Source organism: Belonocnema kinseyi, chromosome 9, assembly GCF_010883055.1.
Source record: "Belonocnema kinseyi isolate 2016_QV_RU_SX_M_011 chromosome 9, B_treatae_v1, whole genome shotgun sequence".
NCBI classification, from domain to species: Eukaryota; Metazoa; Arthropoda; class Insecta; order Hymenoptera; family Cynipidae; genus Belonocnema; species Belonocnema kinseyi.
The window spans coordinates 3,075,740-3,097,306 of NC_046665.1; the positions used below are offsets into that span (position 1 = coordinate 3,075,740).

General features: G+C 36.2%; 1 protein-coding gene across 5 annotated transcripts in view; it reads right to left on the reverse strand.

The window, feature by feature from the left end:
• Window positions 1-21,567, reverse strand: part of LOC117180926 (acetylcholine receptor subunit beta-like 2) — a 562,005-nt gene that overhangs the window by 183,792 nt on the left and 356,646 nt on the right. For all 5 annotated transcript variants that reach the window (XM_033373559.1, XM_033373558.1, XM_033373561.1 and 2 more), the window contains one exon: window positions 3,953-4,128. In XM_033373559.1, the coding sequence (XP_033229450.1) occupies window positions 3,953-4,128 (176 nt within the window). The remainder of the gene's footprint in view (window positions 1-3,952; window positions 4,129-21,567) is intronic.

Genomic DNA, 21,567 nt, shown 5'->3' on the forward strand with positions numbered 1-21,567 from the left:
AAAAGTGCAAATTTTGCATTATTTTTCGAGTGTTTCGGTAGAAAAATAACACGTTTTTACCGAAATCTATGGAAAGATCAATTGGTTAATTATCACTTTTATGTTATTTATATTAAAAGTTAAGTTTCGTATATAATTTAATTTCGAGAGAATCCCGCAAAACAAAAAAGTATGTAAATCAACATTAAATAAAGAAAAGTGCGAGTATTGCATTATTTTTCGAGTGTTTTGGTAGAAAAAAAAACACTTTTTTTCCTGATATCTACGGAATGATAAATTGACTAATAATCACTTTTATTTTATTGATATTAAAAGTTTAGTTTCGAATATAATTTAATTTCGAGAGAAGCCAGCCAAATAAAAAAGTATATCAATCAACATTAAATAAACAAAAGTGCAAATATTGCATTATTTTTCGAGTATTTTGTTAGAAAAAAAACACTTCTTTACCGAAATCTATGGAAAGATAAATTGACTAATAATCACTTTTATTTTATTGATATTAAAAGTCTAGTTTCGAATATAATTTAATTTCGAGAGAAGTCCTTCAAATAAAAAGTATAGCAATCAACATTAAATAAACAAAAGTGCAAATATTGCATTATTTTTCAAGTGTTTTGGTAGAAAAGAAACACTTTTTTACCGAAATCTATGGAAAGATAAATTGACTAATAATTACTTTTACTTTATTGATATTAAAACTGTAATTTGGGATAGATTATTATTTCGAGAGAAGCCCGCCAAATAAAAATGTATAGCAATCAACATTAAATAAACAAAAGTTCAAATATTGCATTATTTTTCGACTGTTTTGGTAGAAAAAAAAAACACTTTTTTACCGAAATCTATGGAAAGATAAATTGACTAATAATCACTTTTATTGTATTGATTTTAAAAGTGTAGTTTCGAATATAATTTAATTTCGAGAGAAGCTCTTTAAATAAAAATTATATCAATCAACATCAAATAAACAAAAGTGCAAATATTGCATTATTTTTCGAGTGTTTTGTTAGAAAAAAAACTTCTGTACCGGAATCTATGGAAAGATAAATTGACTAATAATCACTTTTATTTTATTGATATTAAAAGTGTAGTTTCGAATATCATTTAATTTCGAGAGAAGCCCGCCAAATAAAATAGTATATCAGTCAACATTAAATAAACAAAAGTGCAAATATTGCATTATTTTTCGAGTGTTTTGGTAGAAAAAAAATACTTTTTTACCGAAATCTATGAAAGATATATTGACTAGTAATCACTTTTATTTTATTGATATTAAAACTGTAATTTGGGATATATTTTTATTTCTAGAGAAGCCCGCCAAATTAAAAAGTATATCAATCAACATTAAATAAACAAAAGTTCAAATATTGCATTATTTTTCGACTCTTTTGGTGGAAAAAAAACACTTTTACCGAAATCTATGGAAAGATAAATTGACTGATAATCACTTTTATTTGATTGATATTAAAAGTGTAGTTTCGAATATAATTTAATTTCAAAAGAAGCCTGCCAAATTAAAAAATATATCAATCAACATTAAATAGACAAAAGTGCAAATATTGCATCATTTTCCGAGTGTTTTGGTAGAAAAAAAAACACTTTTTTACCGAAATCTATGGAAAGATAAATTGACTAATAATCACTTTTATTTTATTGATATTAAAACTGTAATTTGGAATATATTTTTATTTCGACAGAAGCCCGACAAAGGAATTTGCAGTAGGGACCTCGACTGTCGCTCATGAATGTGCTCCAAATTCCATTTAACCTAAGTTTTATTTAGCCGGTAATCTAATTTCCAAACAGCCGTTAGTTATCATTTTTTCGAATTTTCCAGATGACATGACCTAATTTTCATCAATTACAATTTCTGGGTTTCGGAATTTGTATTTAAAATAAATATCATATTTAATCATTTTTACATGACCTAATATTTATTTGCACGAGTTTCTACGTATTATATTTTATATTTATTCTAATAGACATTTGACATAATTTCTTTTCTCACGAATAATAAAATAACCCAAAATTCATTTGCAAGAATAGCCGTTTGTCATAATTTCCACTTTATTGAATTGGCATGTCACAAACACTTTATCTTACCTACAGCCCATTCAGTATAAAATAAGGTTGTGAAATTCAAATTAAAACATCCTGATTGATTGGCTGATTGCAATTGAATTAAGTGGGAATTATGGCAAATGATGATTCGTTATTCGAAAACAAATAAATTACGCCAAATGATAATTAGAATAAATGTAACATAGAAATAATAAAACAGAATTTGTATTAAATTAAAATTAGGAATGATAAATATGATGGGGAATAGAATTTAGAATATATGAAAATGATGTCAAATCAGGATTCGATATTTAAGAAATTATGATAACTGGTAGTTAGGACAAATAGAGGACCGAAAGGAGACTCTACAAAGTACCCTTAAAGATCACATTGAGTTGCTCTTCAGTTCCTTCTTTCAAAAACTCAAAAAAAATAGCAAAATCAACTTTTAAATTGTTGAAATTCGGATTCTACGTTAAAATTTGCTTTAGAAACTCATGGAATAATCGCAATACTTTTTCTTGGAGCGTTAAAATCTTTAAAAAATATAAATTCCATTCATTCGCATGGGCTGAATGTAGTTTAAAGTACGTTCCGTCGGTAACTTTAATAATTTTGTCTGGGCGTCAAGCAAAGGAAACCTCAGACAATAACTCTGCGATGCAAGTGAGATAGAATTTTATTTTTAAACTTCGCGCGCAACATACTACTTGAGCTATTATGAGTGCGCTTGAAGTCACCTTTAGCAGAAGTTAATGCCATTTTTTTCATTGTTAACGCTGCAAAAAAAAGTATTGCGATTACTTCGTGAGTTTCTAATGGAAATCTTAAAGCAGAATCCAAATGTCAACCATTTATAAATACTAGCCTGCATAAAAGCGCCTTACGATGCAACACCGATGGAAAACTATCCATATATCCAGTTTTAGTCATGGATAGTAAAGATCAAGGGGTCCCAAACTACAAAATATCAAATTGACACAGACACTGTCTATGATCCCTGAGCAGGATGCTAAACAGTTATTGAGTATCGGTGGAACTCATCTAGTCAGCATGCGAGAAGCGACAGTTGCCCTCTCCTCTCTATACAGAAATCTGGAATTTTTGTTGGCCTTATGTTTCAGGATTCTTTGGATCTGGATATTATGAGCTATATAATACTATATTCTAAGCGAATTTGACTCGGAGCTCTTTTCTAGTTTAATATTCGACTAAGCTGGTAATTTTTTGTATTTAACGCGGGCAATATTTACGCATTTTATCAGTCGTTAAGGTGTCTTTACGATATCGTAAATAAGTTGTATGATCTGACGATGTCTTTACGGTATCGCAAAGACACCGAAACGACATTGACACAGCATGTCGTAAAGATGTTGTAACGATGCCGCAAAGACGCCGCCAAATTTTGTGTCCACTGAGTCTCTTTCCAGGTCTCAAAGTAGCTGTTTATACAATAAGAGGAGCTAACTCAATGATTATAAGCATAGAATACTCCTGGCACTATTGTCTGACATAAATAACTTGTAAATCATACCTTTGTTACATAAAGTATCTGAATTTGCCTCCTAGTTACACAATATAATATAATAATTAAATTTGATTTCTTTAACTGTAAATATCATTTTCGCGCAATACATCCAAGAAAAAGAACTCATGAACTTGCCTGTTGAAAAAAAACATTGGGGCTTTTGAGCGACCGCTCGAATTTAAGCAATCAATTTCAATTTGGCACAGTTTATTTTTTCGGGAAAATGCACCGTATATCGGTTCCTTAACTTTTCAATCTCGTTTTCGAGTATAAATCTCGCGCCACTAAGCGTACTCTAATGGCAGAAACATACATAGGATAAAAATAACTAAGAAGAATAAATAGGTTAGAATATCTTACCTAAAGTGGACGTTGAGAACACACACAGTTATCCAAATGGAAAGAGTAACGAGAATCATAGTAAATAGCAAATATTTTCCAAGCAAAGGAATGGCTAAAGAAGTCGGTGGGATAATTTCTGCCAGAAGCAAGAAGAACACAGTGAGTGACAGGAGTATCGAAGAACACAGTGATACCTGTAAAAAAATAAAATGTGTATTTTGCAGTTTTTGTCAGGAAAACATTCTAAAGTTAGATATAGTTTGGCCTTAGGTCTATACATGTAGGTAAAGACAATAATAAAATTAATTAAAAATTGTCTTTTCTTTTTGCCATTGTATCATAATCTTGTCAAGACTTAAAAAGTATAATATGCAGTACATAATTCGTTGCAATTTTAAAGAAGATTCATAAACTAGAAAACATACCACATTTTCACATTTCTCATGAATTAAAATATTACTTTATTGTAAAAACGAACTATTGTTCATTGTAAAAGAAACGACCAGATCTAATATTCGCTTCTTACTTTGCATTAAATTATATTCTTAGCTGCGCTGAAACATGTAACATTCCAATGAATTTATATCATTGTAATTCAAAATATGCATGGAAATTAAAACATACTTATTCTCATTGCCTTGCTTATATATGTATATATATATATATATATGTATATGTATGTATGTATTTATTTATTCTTGTTTTTAACAATTAAAGAAAAACTCCGCTTTCTATAAAAAAATAAAACTATTCATAAAAAATGTTTAAATCCTTGTTCATTGAATAAATGTTACCTTATTTATTCTCGTAGCTTGTACCGTTTGCACACAATTTAATTTTCTGATTTTCAATTATGTTTTTCATCAATAAAACAAAAACTACTTATTCCATAAAAAAGTAATTTATAACAAATTTGTAGATCTTGTTTAGTTGCACAATTTTTGTCGATCTATCTATTTTCGTATTCTGGTTTGTTTAAACTTTTTTAATTTTTATCTAAAATTTTATCAAAAACAATAACGACGACGACGCCGCACAGACAGACACCGACATATAAACTTGTTTTTCTGACTCAGGGGGCCTTAAAACATCGACATTTGATGAAATTCGCAAAAGTCATTGTCCGCATAAAACTTATATCTTGTCATTATGGATGAATATTTAATTCCTTTTTTTTTGTGTGACCAAGATTTGAATTTTCGATTTCTTCCAGCAAAATTCAAAAAGTAAATCAAATAATCATGTAGGGCCTTGGAAAATTAACGTTTTTCTCCTCAATTTTTTTCATTTCACACTTTTTTGACTTCAAATGTCCATTTTCGTTCAGTTTTTTGGATTTTGAAAATCCCATAACTTTGGTATTTTCAATTTGATTCAAAAAAGTCATTGGGATAAATTGTTCATATTTTTGTGCACTAAAAATGGCTGTCGATAAAGTTTTGATATTCTGAGAAAAGTAGTCCCAAACATTTTGAAAAAGCTCTAACTTTTGAATTGACATTAGAAATGGCTGGTTACCGAACTCGATCTTTCTTTTTGGTCTTTCAAAAGTTATCTGGTACACAGTCAACCACAAAAACAACAACAACGACGACGACGCCGGAGAGACGGGCTGACACCGGCGTAAAAACTGTTTTTTCTGACTCAGGGGGTCTCAAAACGTGGACATTCGATGAAATTCGCGAAAGTAATTTTTGGCATAAGACTAATAACTGCTCAGTATGGATGAAAATATAAAAAAGATGTAAGAACAAAAAATTAGAATTTTTTTTATTTCATTAATATGATCGTTTATAACTGAAGTACATGAAAAATTAAACTAATTTGTTTCATGAAAATAAATCTTCTTCATTAAAAACAAAACTAGTTCTTTCAAACTTTAAGTGCTCACTTAAAAATTACTTGTAATAATTGAAGAATCATCACTTTGCTTGTAAATGTATTTGTTTTGTTTCAAAATTCACTTTTGTGGGATAAAAATTAAATCTTGAAGCGCAAGTTGACTTTTTCTATTTTGTGTGGAAAATTGATTATTTTAGTTTAAAATTAAACTATTGCATTGGGATGAAAATTAACTTTCTTGTTAGTAATTCATATTTTTGCTTCAAAATTAAACTAATTTGGTAGAAAGTTGAAATGTCTGTTCAGAAGTGAAAGATATATTATTTAAAAATAACAAAATAACAAAAAATAACAAAAATGTCCAAGAATTAATTATTAAACCGCAAATATAGACTACATTTTCTACATTGAAATCTATCTATCCGTAAATCAATAAAAAAAATACACAAAAAGCGAAATTTCTTTATGCCATTCGCTTATGGCAATCACATTTTTCATAATATGTCAATTTACTGCTCTGGAATATTAGTGGCAAACCAATAGAAATAAATTCTCAACAAAAAAATCCACAATATATACGCATTCATATTTTCTCGGCAAGGCTCGCGAAGCTCGAGGCGAGCTTCTTTAATGCAGAGGATTCGAGCAGCCTCCAGCCTCGCTGCGAGTTCTCTCGGCAGCCGAAAAGCTCCCCTTTCCTGGAATATTTAATTCAAGCATTGTGACGTTTAGTCCTGAGAGTTTCGCGTTGCGCATTTCAAGGCTTCGAGGTTCACCCTGTTTCCCTTTTCTTCGGAGAAGCAGAGTCGAGCACCACACAGCTAGATACAAATGTCTCCACCGTTCCGATAGGGTACTCTCAACAATCATTTCTCTTCTCCCCATAACGAAACTCATGATACCAAGTTAAGTCACTCTACTCGATAACTGCGAAGAGAAAACGCTGACCTGCCTTCTTCTCCTCTTTGGCTAGAGAAGAGGAAAGGGCGAGGAAGCGTCTAGTGGGCATCTAGAAAGCGTCTAGTGCGCATCTAAAAACTTCAAAATCAGAAGATAAAATAATTGTGTTTTTAAACGTTTTTTGAACCTTAAAATCTTGTTTTATGCTGCCATATATTTTTTTGTTCTTATTTGCATAATAAAACAGAATTATATAAGTATATTTTCTATGATAAATGAATTATTTGACTGAAAAACGTAAATTTTCTTAATCTTATTAAGTTTTTATAAATACACATACTTATAATATCCGCATCGAATCATTCATAATTATTTAACATAGCAACATTATGCGTCCAAAACAGCACGCGGAAAACATTGCAATACAACTTAATAGTGAGCGCCCTTCTTCCCTTTTTTTATTACGCTTTCCTTTGTATTTTCAGTTCCCAAATGTTGGGATTTCCCCAAAATCGGGGCGGGCATAAAAGAAATGAAATTTAAATTTTACCAGGTTAGGGCGTAGGGAACTTGGGAATCCTTTCCTACAGAAATATAAATTTCAATACTAAATAAGATTTGGGCAACAGTTTTTTAAACTTAAAAAATGGTAATCTAGCCGAATACAAAAAATTAATTTTTCCTTAATTAAAAACTAATTCCTTTATCCAGCAGGAATTTTTTTTCATAATTTTCAATTTAATATTCTTACTTGCTACCTGAAATAGCACCAAAAAAATTAAAATATCATACTGTGCACTTGAAAAAATGTAAAAAAAGTATTAGGACATTTTCTAAAATATTGAATCGTTGGAGGTGAATAAGGCTTCATTAATTGATAAAAAAGAAAATCCTTTTACTCAGTATTATTAACAAAACCTCATAATTTTGTATACAGTGATATGGAAATATTTGATCATTATTCATCATTTAGTTCACAATTCGCATAGGGCTAATTTTTTAACAAAATTTCGATATGCAACTGGCATTTTTAAAGAAAAATGTTATATTTGGTTTTATGAACATTCTGAGTATTTTAGCGAATGTTAAAAAATAGCCGACCTCATGCTTGTGTTTTCGACAATAAACATTCTTTCTTAATTTAAGTAATGAAAAGTCTAAAAATTGCGGTTAAAATATTGATTAAAATAAATAAAAATTGGAAGGGGAGCTCCGTTAATGCTGAAAATATAACTAGCATCAGGTCGCGCGTTAGTATACAATAGAGAGTGAGAAATCTGTTGATCGTTAGTGCGATACCTGATGAAGTTCAAACTTACTAGACGCCGCTAGATGAACACTTGACGAACCCTAGGCAAGGCAGTGCGATACTTGGCTGCAGGTAAAACATGCTAGACGCCACTAGATGAACTCTAGACTAGCGATTCCCAAACGTTTTTCGCTCTTTCTGGGGAGCCGCAGAGCTACCACCCTCAAAATTTATCCATAATACTCAAACCCAAGGGGGACTGCCTGTGATGCGGGCATGTTCTGGCTTGCCGCGCTCGACCTTCCCATTGCAAGGAAATTAGAGCGGATTAAGAAAAATTGAAAATTTAGTCAAATATTCATTAGCGATTTTTAATAGACAGCGTTAGATTTTGTGGAATATGACGAGAACATATAAAAAAGATAGAAAAAAAAAGGTTATCAACTTCAAAAGTTATTGCACTTCAGTAGTATAGCTAGGCCGGTTCTGGACCACTACTGCGTAGTACCAGCTGCCACCGAAGATAGCGCCATCAGTCAATTCCCAGCCGCCGGCAACTGCTCGGTCGGTAAGGTGGATCCCTTCCACTGTTTTACCATGTATATAGTTCAAGTTAGAGTCGGCAGATGGCGCCACTGGTATATCATGTATGTAGTTCAAGTTGGAGCCGGCAGATGACGTCATTGCTTTACCATTTATAGTTCAAGCTGGATCCGGCAGATCTCTGCCCATGTTTTACCATGTATATAGTTCAAAATGGAGGCGGTAGATAGCGCTCGTGAGGGGCAGCCTTGCAAAAAGTGTTTAAGGGAGGGGATGGGTGGTTTCTCGAGGCTTCTGGAAAGATCTCGAAGCTTCTAGAAAGTTGGGTATTGTATATGTAATACTTATATATTGCTAACTGCATATACTTTGCAGTAAATTATTAATAATAGAGTGCAGACGTATATTTTTGTCTCCCACACAGATCTTTCACATCATTGCGCATGCGCAGAATAATAGTACCAAACTATAAACAGTTGGCCAAGGAGAGCAAGTGGGTTTTTAAAGCTTCTAGAAACATCAACCTAATATAATATAGAGAGATAAAATGATTATTTATCTAGTACTAATGGAAAATGAGATCGCGCGCGCGAAATTTGAAAATGCATCCTAACGATGTGTATGTCTCTAGTGCTGAGATTTGATTGCAACCCAGTGATGTTTAAATAAAGTCCAGCGTTGAAAATGCAGCACAGCGATGACGTCTGTGAGTGTTTAATACCGAGAATAAGCGATATATTGATTTAGAATTCAACCCAACGATACTTGTAATATTTAACGTCGGAAATAAGTAATATATCAAATTGCATTTTTTGGTTTTATTCAAGAAAAAGACTTAGTTTCATTTTACAAGAGTAAATCTTAACCTATATAATGTGATAAAAGTAATTATAGTTAAAAAAGAAACTCACAATGATTATAAAAGTCTTTTAGCCTTGTGTTACTCAATGAAGTATCTGTCGTATCAGTTGTGTCATCTGCAAGGATTCCGCTTTCAGAGTAATGCCTGATAGTTGGCTGACCCTGAGGATACAAGAACCAAGTATTGAGATCTAGAGCATTTCGAACTGCACAATTTGCATCCCAGCATTGCAGGAGGTGATTGCATCTTGTTGAGACTGTGCTGTACAGTTTTTTCAGTGAGTAATCCTTTAACGTAGACTGCACGAGCACCACCTAGTGTATTTTGAACTATAAGCCTTACTTCTTCACAGGGTATTTCACCAGATATCCAATCAAGACCATGGTAATTACGCGTCAACCATAAATTTTCACTCTTATATTTATCAGGCAGCAAGTCCCAAGAGTAGTTTGGTTCAAACCGGTGGGCGACAGGTTGCGCGTCTTCCTGAAGAGGAATGATGGCCAGTTCCTTGAAAACGTACGTACACGATGAACTCCATATCGATGAAACCTGAAGTCTGTTGCTGAAATCATCGCCCTTTTATACGTTTCATCGTCACCACCATCACTTGCGACATTTCCCCCACCACTATCGATATTACCCCCACCACTGTTATCTTAAATCAACTTCTTGACACTACTACTAAGGGACTGGTATTGAATCATACGGTCATGTGTAATTAGACAATAGGCTGCAGTTTCAGCAGGGAAATTGTTTGCAGATTCAAATTCAAAACCAACGTCCAGAGAGGTCTGTTTGAGAAACTCATTTTGTTTTGAGCAATCAATGAGAGTAAGTAGAGCGTATTCTTTTAAATCACTTTTCTTCAACATTGGTTCAGGCTGTTTACCGTAGTAGGTTAACTGAAAGTTTGCATACATCTCATGCAGTAGTGCAAACTGATTATGACCAATGTCCAAAAGCAAATTACCGTACGGGTAGTACTGTGAATTGAGGAACACCTTGACATTTGTTATATTACAGTGATCAAAGCGATTAGCATATCTGACTAGTTTATCCTTTCTGCCTGTCTGAAAACGCAGTATAATGTACCGTGGTTTTTCAAACTGAGTTGGCGTTTTCACAGTCCATATATGTTTTGAGGTGGTGGGTATTCATACGATTCCTATGAGCGAAAACTCATGGTTGTGAGAAAAAATTTTTCAATAAGGTTCAGCAACTGTACTTTTTCCTGATATGACATCATTACATATGGTATCATCCACTCCACTTTATGAATCGAAATCTTAAATTGCTCTTCATTTCCTGGTTGTTGTCATGCCTGAACAACAGCATTCAAGTCACTGCGTGATCTTGTCAGGACAAGTTCATGCTTTGCATTCACAATAATCTTTTGATAGACTTCAGCAAATCCTAACACGTTCTGAGGTGTTAGCGTCTTGCGTGCTGCTTGAGAACTGGCTGTTGATTTGACGTGTAGTCGCGTTGTTGTAACTTCTCCTCAGAAAAACACAAAGTCTCCGTCCTGATCAACTATACTGAGCTGAATGTGACGTATTGTCTTCACGGCGATTGGAAGGTAAATGACGTGTGACAGCACTTGAACAATCTTATATCCTGGCGGTACAATAGGAAAAAATTCATGAATCGTGTGTACTTTGCAATTGTTTATGTAAGCTCTCGTAGTGATATTGCACTTAACTCGTAGAGAGTTAAATTTTAAAATAGCCACAGGTCGATCAGAAGTATGAGTCTTATTGGCTTCGAGAATACGTGATGTGAATCCCAACAGGCGTTCAATAAAATCACGATGCTGGAAGTTCACTTTGCGATCACACTCCATCTCGCTGCGCAATGTGTTATTATTCAGTTTAATGTTTCTTGTAATACCATCAACTGCTAGAGCCTTCTGGACGTAAATCTCAATGTCTTCAATCTCATAACTATCAGTAAGAATGGGCAATACTTGATCACCGACATAGATTTTATACTTTTCAGTGTCAACGTTAGGAATGGCATTAAATTTGAGCAATTCAACGAGTCCAAGGACATAGTTCTTGGGAAAAGAGAGTTCTGTTGGTGGAAAATACTCTGCCTCCAGGACAGAAGAGCTTCCAGTCACCGTAAGAGTGAATGATTCGTCCATGATGGTGTTCTCCTCTGTACTGTCTCTAGTCCCTTCATCACGCACTCTTATGTAGACAGTATTTATCTTTTATATGCAGTTGTCCACATACAAGTTTCAAACACAAATGTCCAAATTCAACACTATCATAGTGCCACCAACACTATCACACTATCACCAACCTTTCTATAGGTTACCCAGTGGGTACCAGGGTCGTGACTATCATCAAGATTGGCAATAGCTGACTCAACTTGGCGGGGTCCCTTTAGAGGTAGTTTATGCGCATAAACACTCCACGAAAAGGTAGAATCTTTAGAGCTTCAGCATACTTGAACAGATCGGCATCAGTAAGTGGACGGCGAGGTAGCTTCACTACAAGTTTTTTGACACCGGTATCAGATGAAGTCCTTTTCGATGAGGTTTCATATGAAGGCCTAATCCTTTGCTGTAGAGTCTTAGGTGTAAACCTTTTCCTAGAGCAATAGCCTCCATTACACTCTTATGACGTTGAGGTTCTGCCAGTTGTTGTTTGGCAGCGCTAGAATCGATTACCGCCTTAGCTACACCTGCTGCTCCACCGATAATAGTACACTGAGTCCAGTAAAAATGGGAATCAGTGGTAAAACACCTCCAACTTTTAAAGGTATTGGCATGGCACGTGGCTTTTGCACTTGATGTTTATGACCTACGCTTTTGACAGCTTTCTGTACACCTCTGATTGCAGACTTGATGGCCGCTTAAACTTCATTACTTCATTTGATTGCCTTCTTGGCTGCAGTCACAACCTTTCTAAATGCAATTTGTTCATTTTTGAGAACTGGTTTCTTCTTAAAACTGGATTTTCTCTTCTTTGAATTGAGTTTCTTCTTTAAAATAGACATATCTTCTTAACCCCATACCGAGTTTTGCTTTGGCATTCATCACGTTAGTTATGGCCAGTGCTGCAGCTTTCACATTAATCCCGGCGTCTTCAGGAAAAACACGCTGCCAGGCTTGACTGGCTAGTACAAGATCTGCAGGGTTTCTCACGTCAACTTATTCACGATTTTGCGAGTATGCAGTGTCGTGTTCTTTTCACGCTGCGTCTAAAGGATTAATACCAGGATCACCTCTAGCAAGTCGTTTAGCTAACTTAGTAACTGGACCACAGTATTGGTAGCCAGGCAAGTGCAGCTCAAACGGCAAATTGTTGATGACTTTGTTGATTAATCCTTTACCTGTATGGCTGCGTGACAGTTTATTTGCTTTACGATGTAAATTATTCCTCACTGAACGGAGGGCTGTATTTATAGTGTTCACAACAGTTGAGACCAAGATGTGGTTTAAGAAACAACTCGTTAAACTTCTAATTGCCAATTTTGACACCGCAGTACAATCAGAGAAGAAGAAAGTGAAACGTCATGGTAGTCTTCTGCCAGACAGTATTCGCGCAATGTTTTGTGTACCATCGAATTGTGGCAAGACAAATGCATTACTCACCCTAATCATACACCCAAATGGATTGAATTTTATGAATGTCTATGTCTACTCGAAATCCCTCAAACAACCAAAGTATAAATTTTGGGAACTTGTATTGAATAATGTGATAGGTGTTAAATATTTTCGCTTCAGTGAGCATGAAGAAGTAATAAAAGAAAGTGATGCTCAACCAAATTCTATAATTGTATTTGATGATGTGGCCTCTGATGAACAGGATAACATCAGAGCCTTTTTCTGTATGGGCAGACACGCTCACTTTGTCAGTTTTTACTTATGTCAAACTTACGCTCGAATTCCTAAACATCTAGTGCGAGATAATATAAATCTGTTGATACTTTTCAAACAGGATGAAAGGAACTTGAGACATGTTTATGACGATCACGTCAATACTGACATGAGTTACTCTTAATTTCGAGACTTGCGTTCAGCATGTTGTAGTACGGACAAGTATGAATTTGTTGTCATTGACAAGGACAGTCATTTCAACAGAGGAAGATACAGAAAAGGTTATGACTGTTTTGCCTCTTTATAAATACAAGTTATGTGATGGAAATCACTTCATTACATATTGAGACATCAATACGACAACATGTAAAACTTTCACAAGGAGAAGGAGGTGCTTCGTCAAGTCGCTAAAATCTTCATGACGGCTGATGCTGAAGAAGAAGATCAAGATACAACTATGCCTGAAGATGCTGCAACCGAGTCGGCTAATAGTTATAAGCATTTGACAAACAAGTTTCTCAGAATGCTACAACAAAATAGAAAGCTGTATCTAGATATGTTTTATAGTGTGCATAAGCTCAGTCATGGTAGCCTTATGATTTATGATAAACCTATTAGTTTTGAGGGGCAATAAATCAATGTTCGTGGTAAACAGTATCTGAAAACAGTTGGTCTGCTTGAACTGCTGTTTAGAAAATCTCCTGAAGAGTCATCTAAAAGCACTGATGATATGAACAAGTACAAGGAAATATTGATTATTACAAATTCACATCAGAAGCGGTACAGCCCAACTGAACCTATTCGCACAAGCCGAGGTATCAAGTACAAGAACTTTAACAAAAATATTCAACCTATCTCGCAGACGATCGTCAACCAGTGGAGGTTTATCATAGAGGAACTGCACGAAGCTGAAATCATATATACTTACGATGAGTATCGACGTGTTTGGACGTCACCTGGATCGAATCGCTGCAGCAAGCCGTGGACCGCTTGGTGTTGGGTTTATAATCACATCTAACGGCCAATACGACGTAGATGGAAAAAGACTTTGTAACGTTAGCGAGGCCAAACAACAATACGACGCAGTCAATTTGGAACTTGTGCTGCGCATCATACAAAACGAAATGCGTGAAGTGTATCAAGTTACATCATCTATGCGAACATCTATTGACAATAATAATTAAATGATACGTATACTCGAAGAATCAGTTGACGAGAAACTGAAAACCCTGCAGATTAAAACTCAACAAGATTGGTCAGTCCGTAACGCTGAACTGATGGCTCAGTTAGATGCTAGATTGAACGCACTCGAGAATGGAAAACGAAAAATTGTCGCTAGTAACAGAACTACATAGACCCATCAGAAAGAATTATCCACGTCGTCGTGTGCAAATGCGTGGTATAGAAGAGACGTGGCAGGCAGATTTAGTTGAAATGCTACCCTATGCCCGTGAAAATAATGGCTACAAGTACTTACTTACCGTCATAGATACTTTCTCAAAGCACACCTGGGCGGTTCCTGTTAAAAGTAAGAGTGGGCATAATGTCACTTCAACAATGCTATCTTTACTTGTGCGGGGTCGTGTACCAAAAAACTTACACACCGACGAAGGCACAGAATTCTATAATTCACATTTTGAAGAACTTATGCCACGACATGGCATCAATCTCTACTCAACGCATAGTAATCTGAAGGCATCAATATGTGAAAGATTTAATCGCACGCTCAAGAATAAAATATGGCAATAATTCAGCTTGAGAGGCAACTTTTTAAAGTTAAACATGCAGACATTTATCTTGAAGAGAAATTAATCAAGAAACGTGGCCACAAAATATTTGTAAAGTGGTTGGGCTTTAACAGTTCACACAATAGCTGGATAAATAAAGCCTATATGTAATCAACTTTGGGCAATGTTCAATCAACTCTATGCAATGTTGAATCAACTCTGTACAATGTTGAATCAACGTTGAGCCAATGATTTTTTTTAAGTAACCATGAGCTTATGTGTTTAATTTATATTACTTTTATGTATGTACTAACTAGAAATGTAAGGTTTTCATAAATAAAATTCAATTTATTCCCACATATATACTGTCTTTTATACAATTAAAACTCTGCTAAATACTATTTACAATTATTTACAATAAAAAAACTCTTAAGCTAATATTTACAACTATTCTTGTACAAGAAGATCCAAAAGTTCTAAATCACCATCACTTAGGATATCATCATCATCATCATCATTATCATTATCATTGATATCCATAATCTTATAGTGATCCCACGCGAGAGTATCGGTACTATTTCTTGATAATAATCTCTTATCGTCATAAGGACTTAACACAATTTTTATTTGTTTAATCGTTTCCACATTGTGGAGTTTGGATCTGATGAGAAACTGTGTTCTAGATAGTACAATCGAGTTTCTGATACACTCGGTATAGTCGTCGAAATGATTGATTTCGTTATAACGGCAGCTTTCACCCATTTTGATTTTTTAACAAAGTCTTCACTGTTTTTGTTGGCTTGCGGCATTCCGAAAACATTGTCTACCGGATAATCCGATGTATCAAATTAACATACATCGTTCTTCATATCCTCTTTTATATCAACATAGATATCGTTACATTTAACTTCGTATATCAAGCTGTCCCTATCGGTGTATAACAGTTTACAGTTCTTATCATACTTTTTGTACATGTAGACATAGTTGAAATCGTAAATGAGCATTTTTTAAACATCAAGAACCGTAAGACCTACATAGATTGGTTTGTTGACAAGAACTTCTGTTTCTCTTAATTCACATTAACATGTTTTCGTACGTTCTCCACTGTTTTACCATAGACGGCATCATTCATTAATTTGAATCGGTTATTTTCAAATTCATTCTTGGCATTTATTCTAAGATTAGTACTCAAATCAATATAATCTTCTAGCCATGCAGACTAATTATATTTGAGAACTCTGTGAATTTTGATGAGTTTATGACCCTTAGCTAGAGCATGTTTGATTGCCCAGCAATGGAGGTTGGTCAGAAGCTTCTCCTGGCTTGATCCTCTTGGTTTTGAGTGTTCTGGACAGAATGGCAAGTCATTGTGTGCGTCATGGAGTTCGGATGGATAATCCAAGTCTACTTCTAGTGTATAGCCAATGAATGAATCGTCAGGAGCATTTAAATCAAAATTGTCTAAATCCTTAACCCACTCGAAGCCACCGTAAGGGAGCGGTCGACCCATTGCCCAATCGTGCAGGTTGTTTGCGTCAAAATATACAACGTAGACAATCTCCTCATTTTAATTGAAAACTGACATATACTTATTGTTAGCAATAGCATATCTATTTGAGCATTGGCTCACTCCACCCCTTTTACCCAGATTAATCATTAACAGCATATCAAAGTCAGTGAGGAGTTAAAGTCGCACCTTTGTATATTTTAACAAAGCGTCCCATTTCAAGCCAGGAATGATGTAGTAGTATGAAGAGTCAAGTTCGTAAGCGCTGAGATATTATTATCGGAAGCTTTCAAAGACATCAGCCAAAAGCAAATACATCTGTCTTTATGTACAGTTTCACATATTCGCCTAGAGTTTCCAAATTGTACACAGATTATACCTGTTGTGCATGTGTATAATCTTCATCGGAAATTTTTGAGTCATTCAAAGTACTGTAAAATTTTTTTTTGATGGAAGCCGACATTCTTTTAGTTTCTCTCTCGAGTCAAGGTATTCATAAGGAAGAACATCTTTCCTCGTGAGGAGCTCAATTTTTTCTTTTTCGATACAAGAAAATACTGCATTAACAATTTTTTATTCGTTAAGGTACGATGCTCATTTTTCCAATGAAAAAGCCATGAATCTAAATGAATCTATGAACCTGAATTTTCTCGGAGTGCCCTGAAAATAATTTGATGAATGAAATATACTTTTATTTATTCAATGCTAAAACTGTAACTCTACTATCAAATTGTGTAGCAACGTCCTGAATGATAAAATGAGCATCGTACCCACTCAAGTTGTGAAATACAACAAGTATGGTCTTTGCATCCTGGTAAGCAAGGTTGCAGTGTATATGCGCGGGGCTACGGTATACGCCAGTGAGATAACAGTGGTCTCGAAACTTTTTCATCGGTCGACGTAGTGGTTTGTTTGAGATATGATACACTGTCGCTTCTACAAAGTCTTCCTTCTGTTCGGTTGTCAGTGGTTTCATGGGAACCGGCGTGTAGAGTACATTGTCGCAATTGTTGACAATCGCCAATAATTCGAGTGCAAACCACTTTGCCGGTTCCACATTCTGCGGACAGCACTTGTATAAGGAGAGTGCATTGTTGTAGCTACACTTAAAGTAAAAGCAAATATCACAAACCTGGTGTTTCTGGAAAACTTCTGTATTTGATTGATGAATTCGAGCGTCCTCAGCCGGCTTGTGAAGAAGAGATTCACAGTCTGCGTAAATAATAAACGATACTCTTTCCTTGTATTTAAAGTTTTCGAATTCAATGATGTTTTGACCTGGTTTCGGTAGAACAACTTTGCAGTCATTCATCTTCTCGCAGTCCTCATGGTGTTAAATCAGCTTTTCCATACTTACAAAGTAGTGCAAGCAGCGATCACAGATGTATTTTCTTTTTTCATGTTTTGATAGTTGGCTGCTAACGAGACGAGAAAGGTCTTTGATCCATACGTAGTAAAAGTTTATTTGCACCCCAACTTCTTGTTCACTGACGTCTTTATCATCGCTGTTGCCCTCATCAAAATACTCCTCTTTCACTCGAAGAAGGTTGACGTGGAGTGTCTTCTTCTGTGAAGTAAGATATAATGGGACAACAGTGAATGTATTCTTCTTCTAGATCAGACCATATGCATTTACTGAGATATCATTTCGTCCTTCTAATTTATTTACGTGCTTTAATGCGACGGGAAAGTTGATTCCACAAAAATCTAGTACATATTTGTATCGAGTATATTCGGATAAACGATTAGAATGAATCTTTGGTAGATACATAGCTGATAGTATAGCCCATTTAAGACATTCCTTGTCATATTCATTTTGCACATTAACACATTCTTTTTCATCCCTGATCGATTTGGGCTTTTCGATATATGAACTACCCTTCATTGGATTGAACTTATTGATGTTCACGAAAAGTTTTATAATGGAGTGTAAGGTCCATCCTGAATCTTTTTCCTTAAAATCTTCTAATTCTTTCAAGATCAGGTATCTCAAATAGTTTTTAAACCCAGTTTCATATCTGTTATTTGATCAACTTCTTTATTTTTAGATTTAAAAGTCTTGTACTCAGGTGTCTCTTTACCAGTTGTCAAATAGGAGGCGAGGAGCACAGCGTTAAATTTTAAAGCTCTTTGTTCGCGTAAGGTCTGACCCACATGAGTAATAAACAATCTTTCGGAATCATCCAGGAAGGCGAGGATGTCGAGCGGTAGCATCTTGACACCTGCTCTACAAATTATTCTTTACTAATGTATATTATTTTATTTGTTTCTGATCACTATTTACCTTAGATGTTTCCGAAACAAAATGCGAGAACGTACTGATTGCGCTTCACTCGAGTCCGTCTTTTATAGTCGACATCCCACTCTTCAGTGGAAGTTTCTCGAAGAATTGACGACGCAATTCTCGAAAACCCAAGCGGAGGTGTGAAAACTGTGCCGAAAGCTGAATGGCACCTGGGTGAGGTGTCTAGAACGGTGACTCTGGGATACCGGGCGACTTCTCAGAGTACGCAGTCTTATCCTTGCATGCGGGGCTCCAAAAGGATGGACGAACCCCTTTCCCTAGCTTCTCGTGGGAACAACAATGACAACACCAAACATAGTAGTAGTTAGTGTGGTTTAAAACAACAGAACGCGCTGGGCTCCCGAAAATTAGTCGGCCAACAATGCCGATCACTCTAGAGCTGAAGTAGCCAATGAAAATGGATTCAATTTGATGGATCGGCGGAATCTCCGGACCTTTAGGTGGACGGAGCGACTAAATTACGACTTGCTAGAGTGCTGCGATGCGAGTGTGGCCCTTGAACGGCGTTACATGGCACGGCTGCATGCTCTGTGGTGCGAGAAACACCCAGAGCTATCGCACTTTTCGCAGCAACATCTGCGAAACCATGCTGAACTACTCCGAAAAAGGAGCTATGTAAGCGAAACGCCTACTCTACCACAGCTAGAACAAGCCGGCAACAGAGAAAGCGAGGCGACACAAAGACCAACCGCGGGCAGGCATCCAATAGAGGAATAGCGACGCTTTATGCCCCGGAGAAACATCAACACCAAGGTTTCTCTCAAGCCTTAAGATCTAACTGAAATATTGTTGAGCGAATACGGATACTATCTGACGCTAAGAGAAGTCTAGAGTGGTGGGAGAGGTGGGCCAGAGAAAATCAACAATTTCTCTCTAACCCATCTCGACTCTTCCAAGACCCTCCAGTTACTGTCGACCACCCGCCCAAACCAGAGGAGATCAAAGTATTTTGGAGAAAAGTCTACGAAATGCACAATAGACTGGACGAAGACTCAGAAAATATAAATAGCTTCAAGGAGCTATGTAATGCCCTCATAACACCTGTTCAAGAATGCTCACCCATCAATACCGAGGAGGTAAAAAAAGTATGAAGAGGGATGAAAAACTATTCCGCTCCGAGACCCGATTGTATCAGTTTTTGGCCCTTATTTTCACATCATATTTAAAGTCGGAAGAGCCGATTCCGGAGTGGTTGGTGGAAGGGCGCACAATACTCCTGCCGAAAATAGGCAACTTAGCTGAGATGAAGAATTACAGGCTAATCACTTGTCTGAACACACTGTATAAGTTATTCACTGCTGTCCTAAATGATAGGATTGTTCGGGCAATTGAACCTGTGTGGCAAGAAATGTATGTACAACGAGACTCCAAGGAAGGCCTAGCGGGATGTCGGGAGAACCTGTTCATCGATAGATATGTCTGCAAAGATGTAGCATTCTACCAGCGCAGCGTGACGTATCGATGGCCGGGATTGATTATGGGAAAGCTTTCGATTTGAGCTCCCATAGACATATCATCTGTCTTTTGGAAAGCTTAAAGGTTCATTCACGAATAGTTAGGTCATAGAGAGTTTGATGCCGATTTGGAAAACCAGATTTACTATCTTATCTGGAAAAATTGCGTGACAACTAAAAAGGTCACCTTTCAGAGAGGTGTCTTTCAGGACGACACCATGAGACCACTCCTTTCTTGCCTTACATTATTGCCACTATCTCTAGCACTTCGCTATTCCGACGAGTACTTGTACGGAAAACCTGCAGATCAAAAGTACAAAGTCACTCATGTATTTTGCATGGACAATCTTAAGATCTATGCTAAAAACAAAGAGCAACTACATCTAGGTCTAGGGATTGTCGAACGATATACTAAGGAAATTGTAATGGAATTTATGTCAGATAAATGCGCCAAGGTTTATTCGAAGCGAGGAAAACTTCATGGCATAACTGAAGATCCTGAGCTCGTTGATAGAAGCGCTATACGACACCTTTGCGCTAGTGAGACTTATACATAGCTAGGTGGGCCACATCTATAAAGGATAACCTCCGAAGCAGATACAAACGTCTCATCCGGCAAATTTGGCCTTCCGAACTGTCGGCGAGGAACAAAGTATCTGCAACGAACATGCTTGCCGTCCCGGTAGTACTCTATTCATTTGGAGTAGTTCCATGGACAAAGAACGGGCTAAGATCCCTTGATATAGGGACAAGAAAGTTTATGCACATGAACAAAAGCATATATCTTAAGTCTTCTGTTCCGCGACAGTACATCGCACGCCGTCAAGGTGGTCGCGGAATATTGAGTCTTGAATGTCTTCCCACCAGGATTATTCTGGGTACAGCACATAGAGTCGCAAATGGGAGAGACCCGCTTCTTAAAATGGTCAGGAATCACAAAGAAGTGGGCAAAGGAGCGTTTCTGTACAAAGCACAAGAGAAAAACATTCGTGAACAGCTCCTCGATAAGAGGATGCACGGTATCTTCCACAGAAATGTGACGGATCAGTCAATGTCGTGTGAGCTAACGTTTGCTTTCCTCAAATCACCCGAATTGAAGCCTGGTAGGGAGGGTTTCATTTTGGCATACAAAGACGGTGTCATTTTCACCTTAACATACCGTCGCCACATTTTGAGCCAAGACATTCCCAATGATAGCTTCAGGGCGTGCCATGCACACTCCGATTACTTAGCTCACATACTATCTAGTTGTCTAACTCATGCGGGAACGACCTACATCCAAAGGCACAATGCGGCACTAATTGTGCTTTATTACGATCTCTGTCACTCTTAGGGCATTAACCTTCATATCACTTCTCAAAATGCTCCTGGGAACACGAGTCAATTGTCGAGAATGGCAAGTGCCGCATATA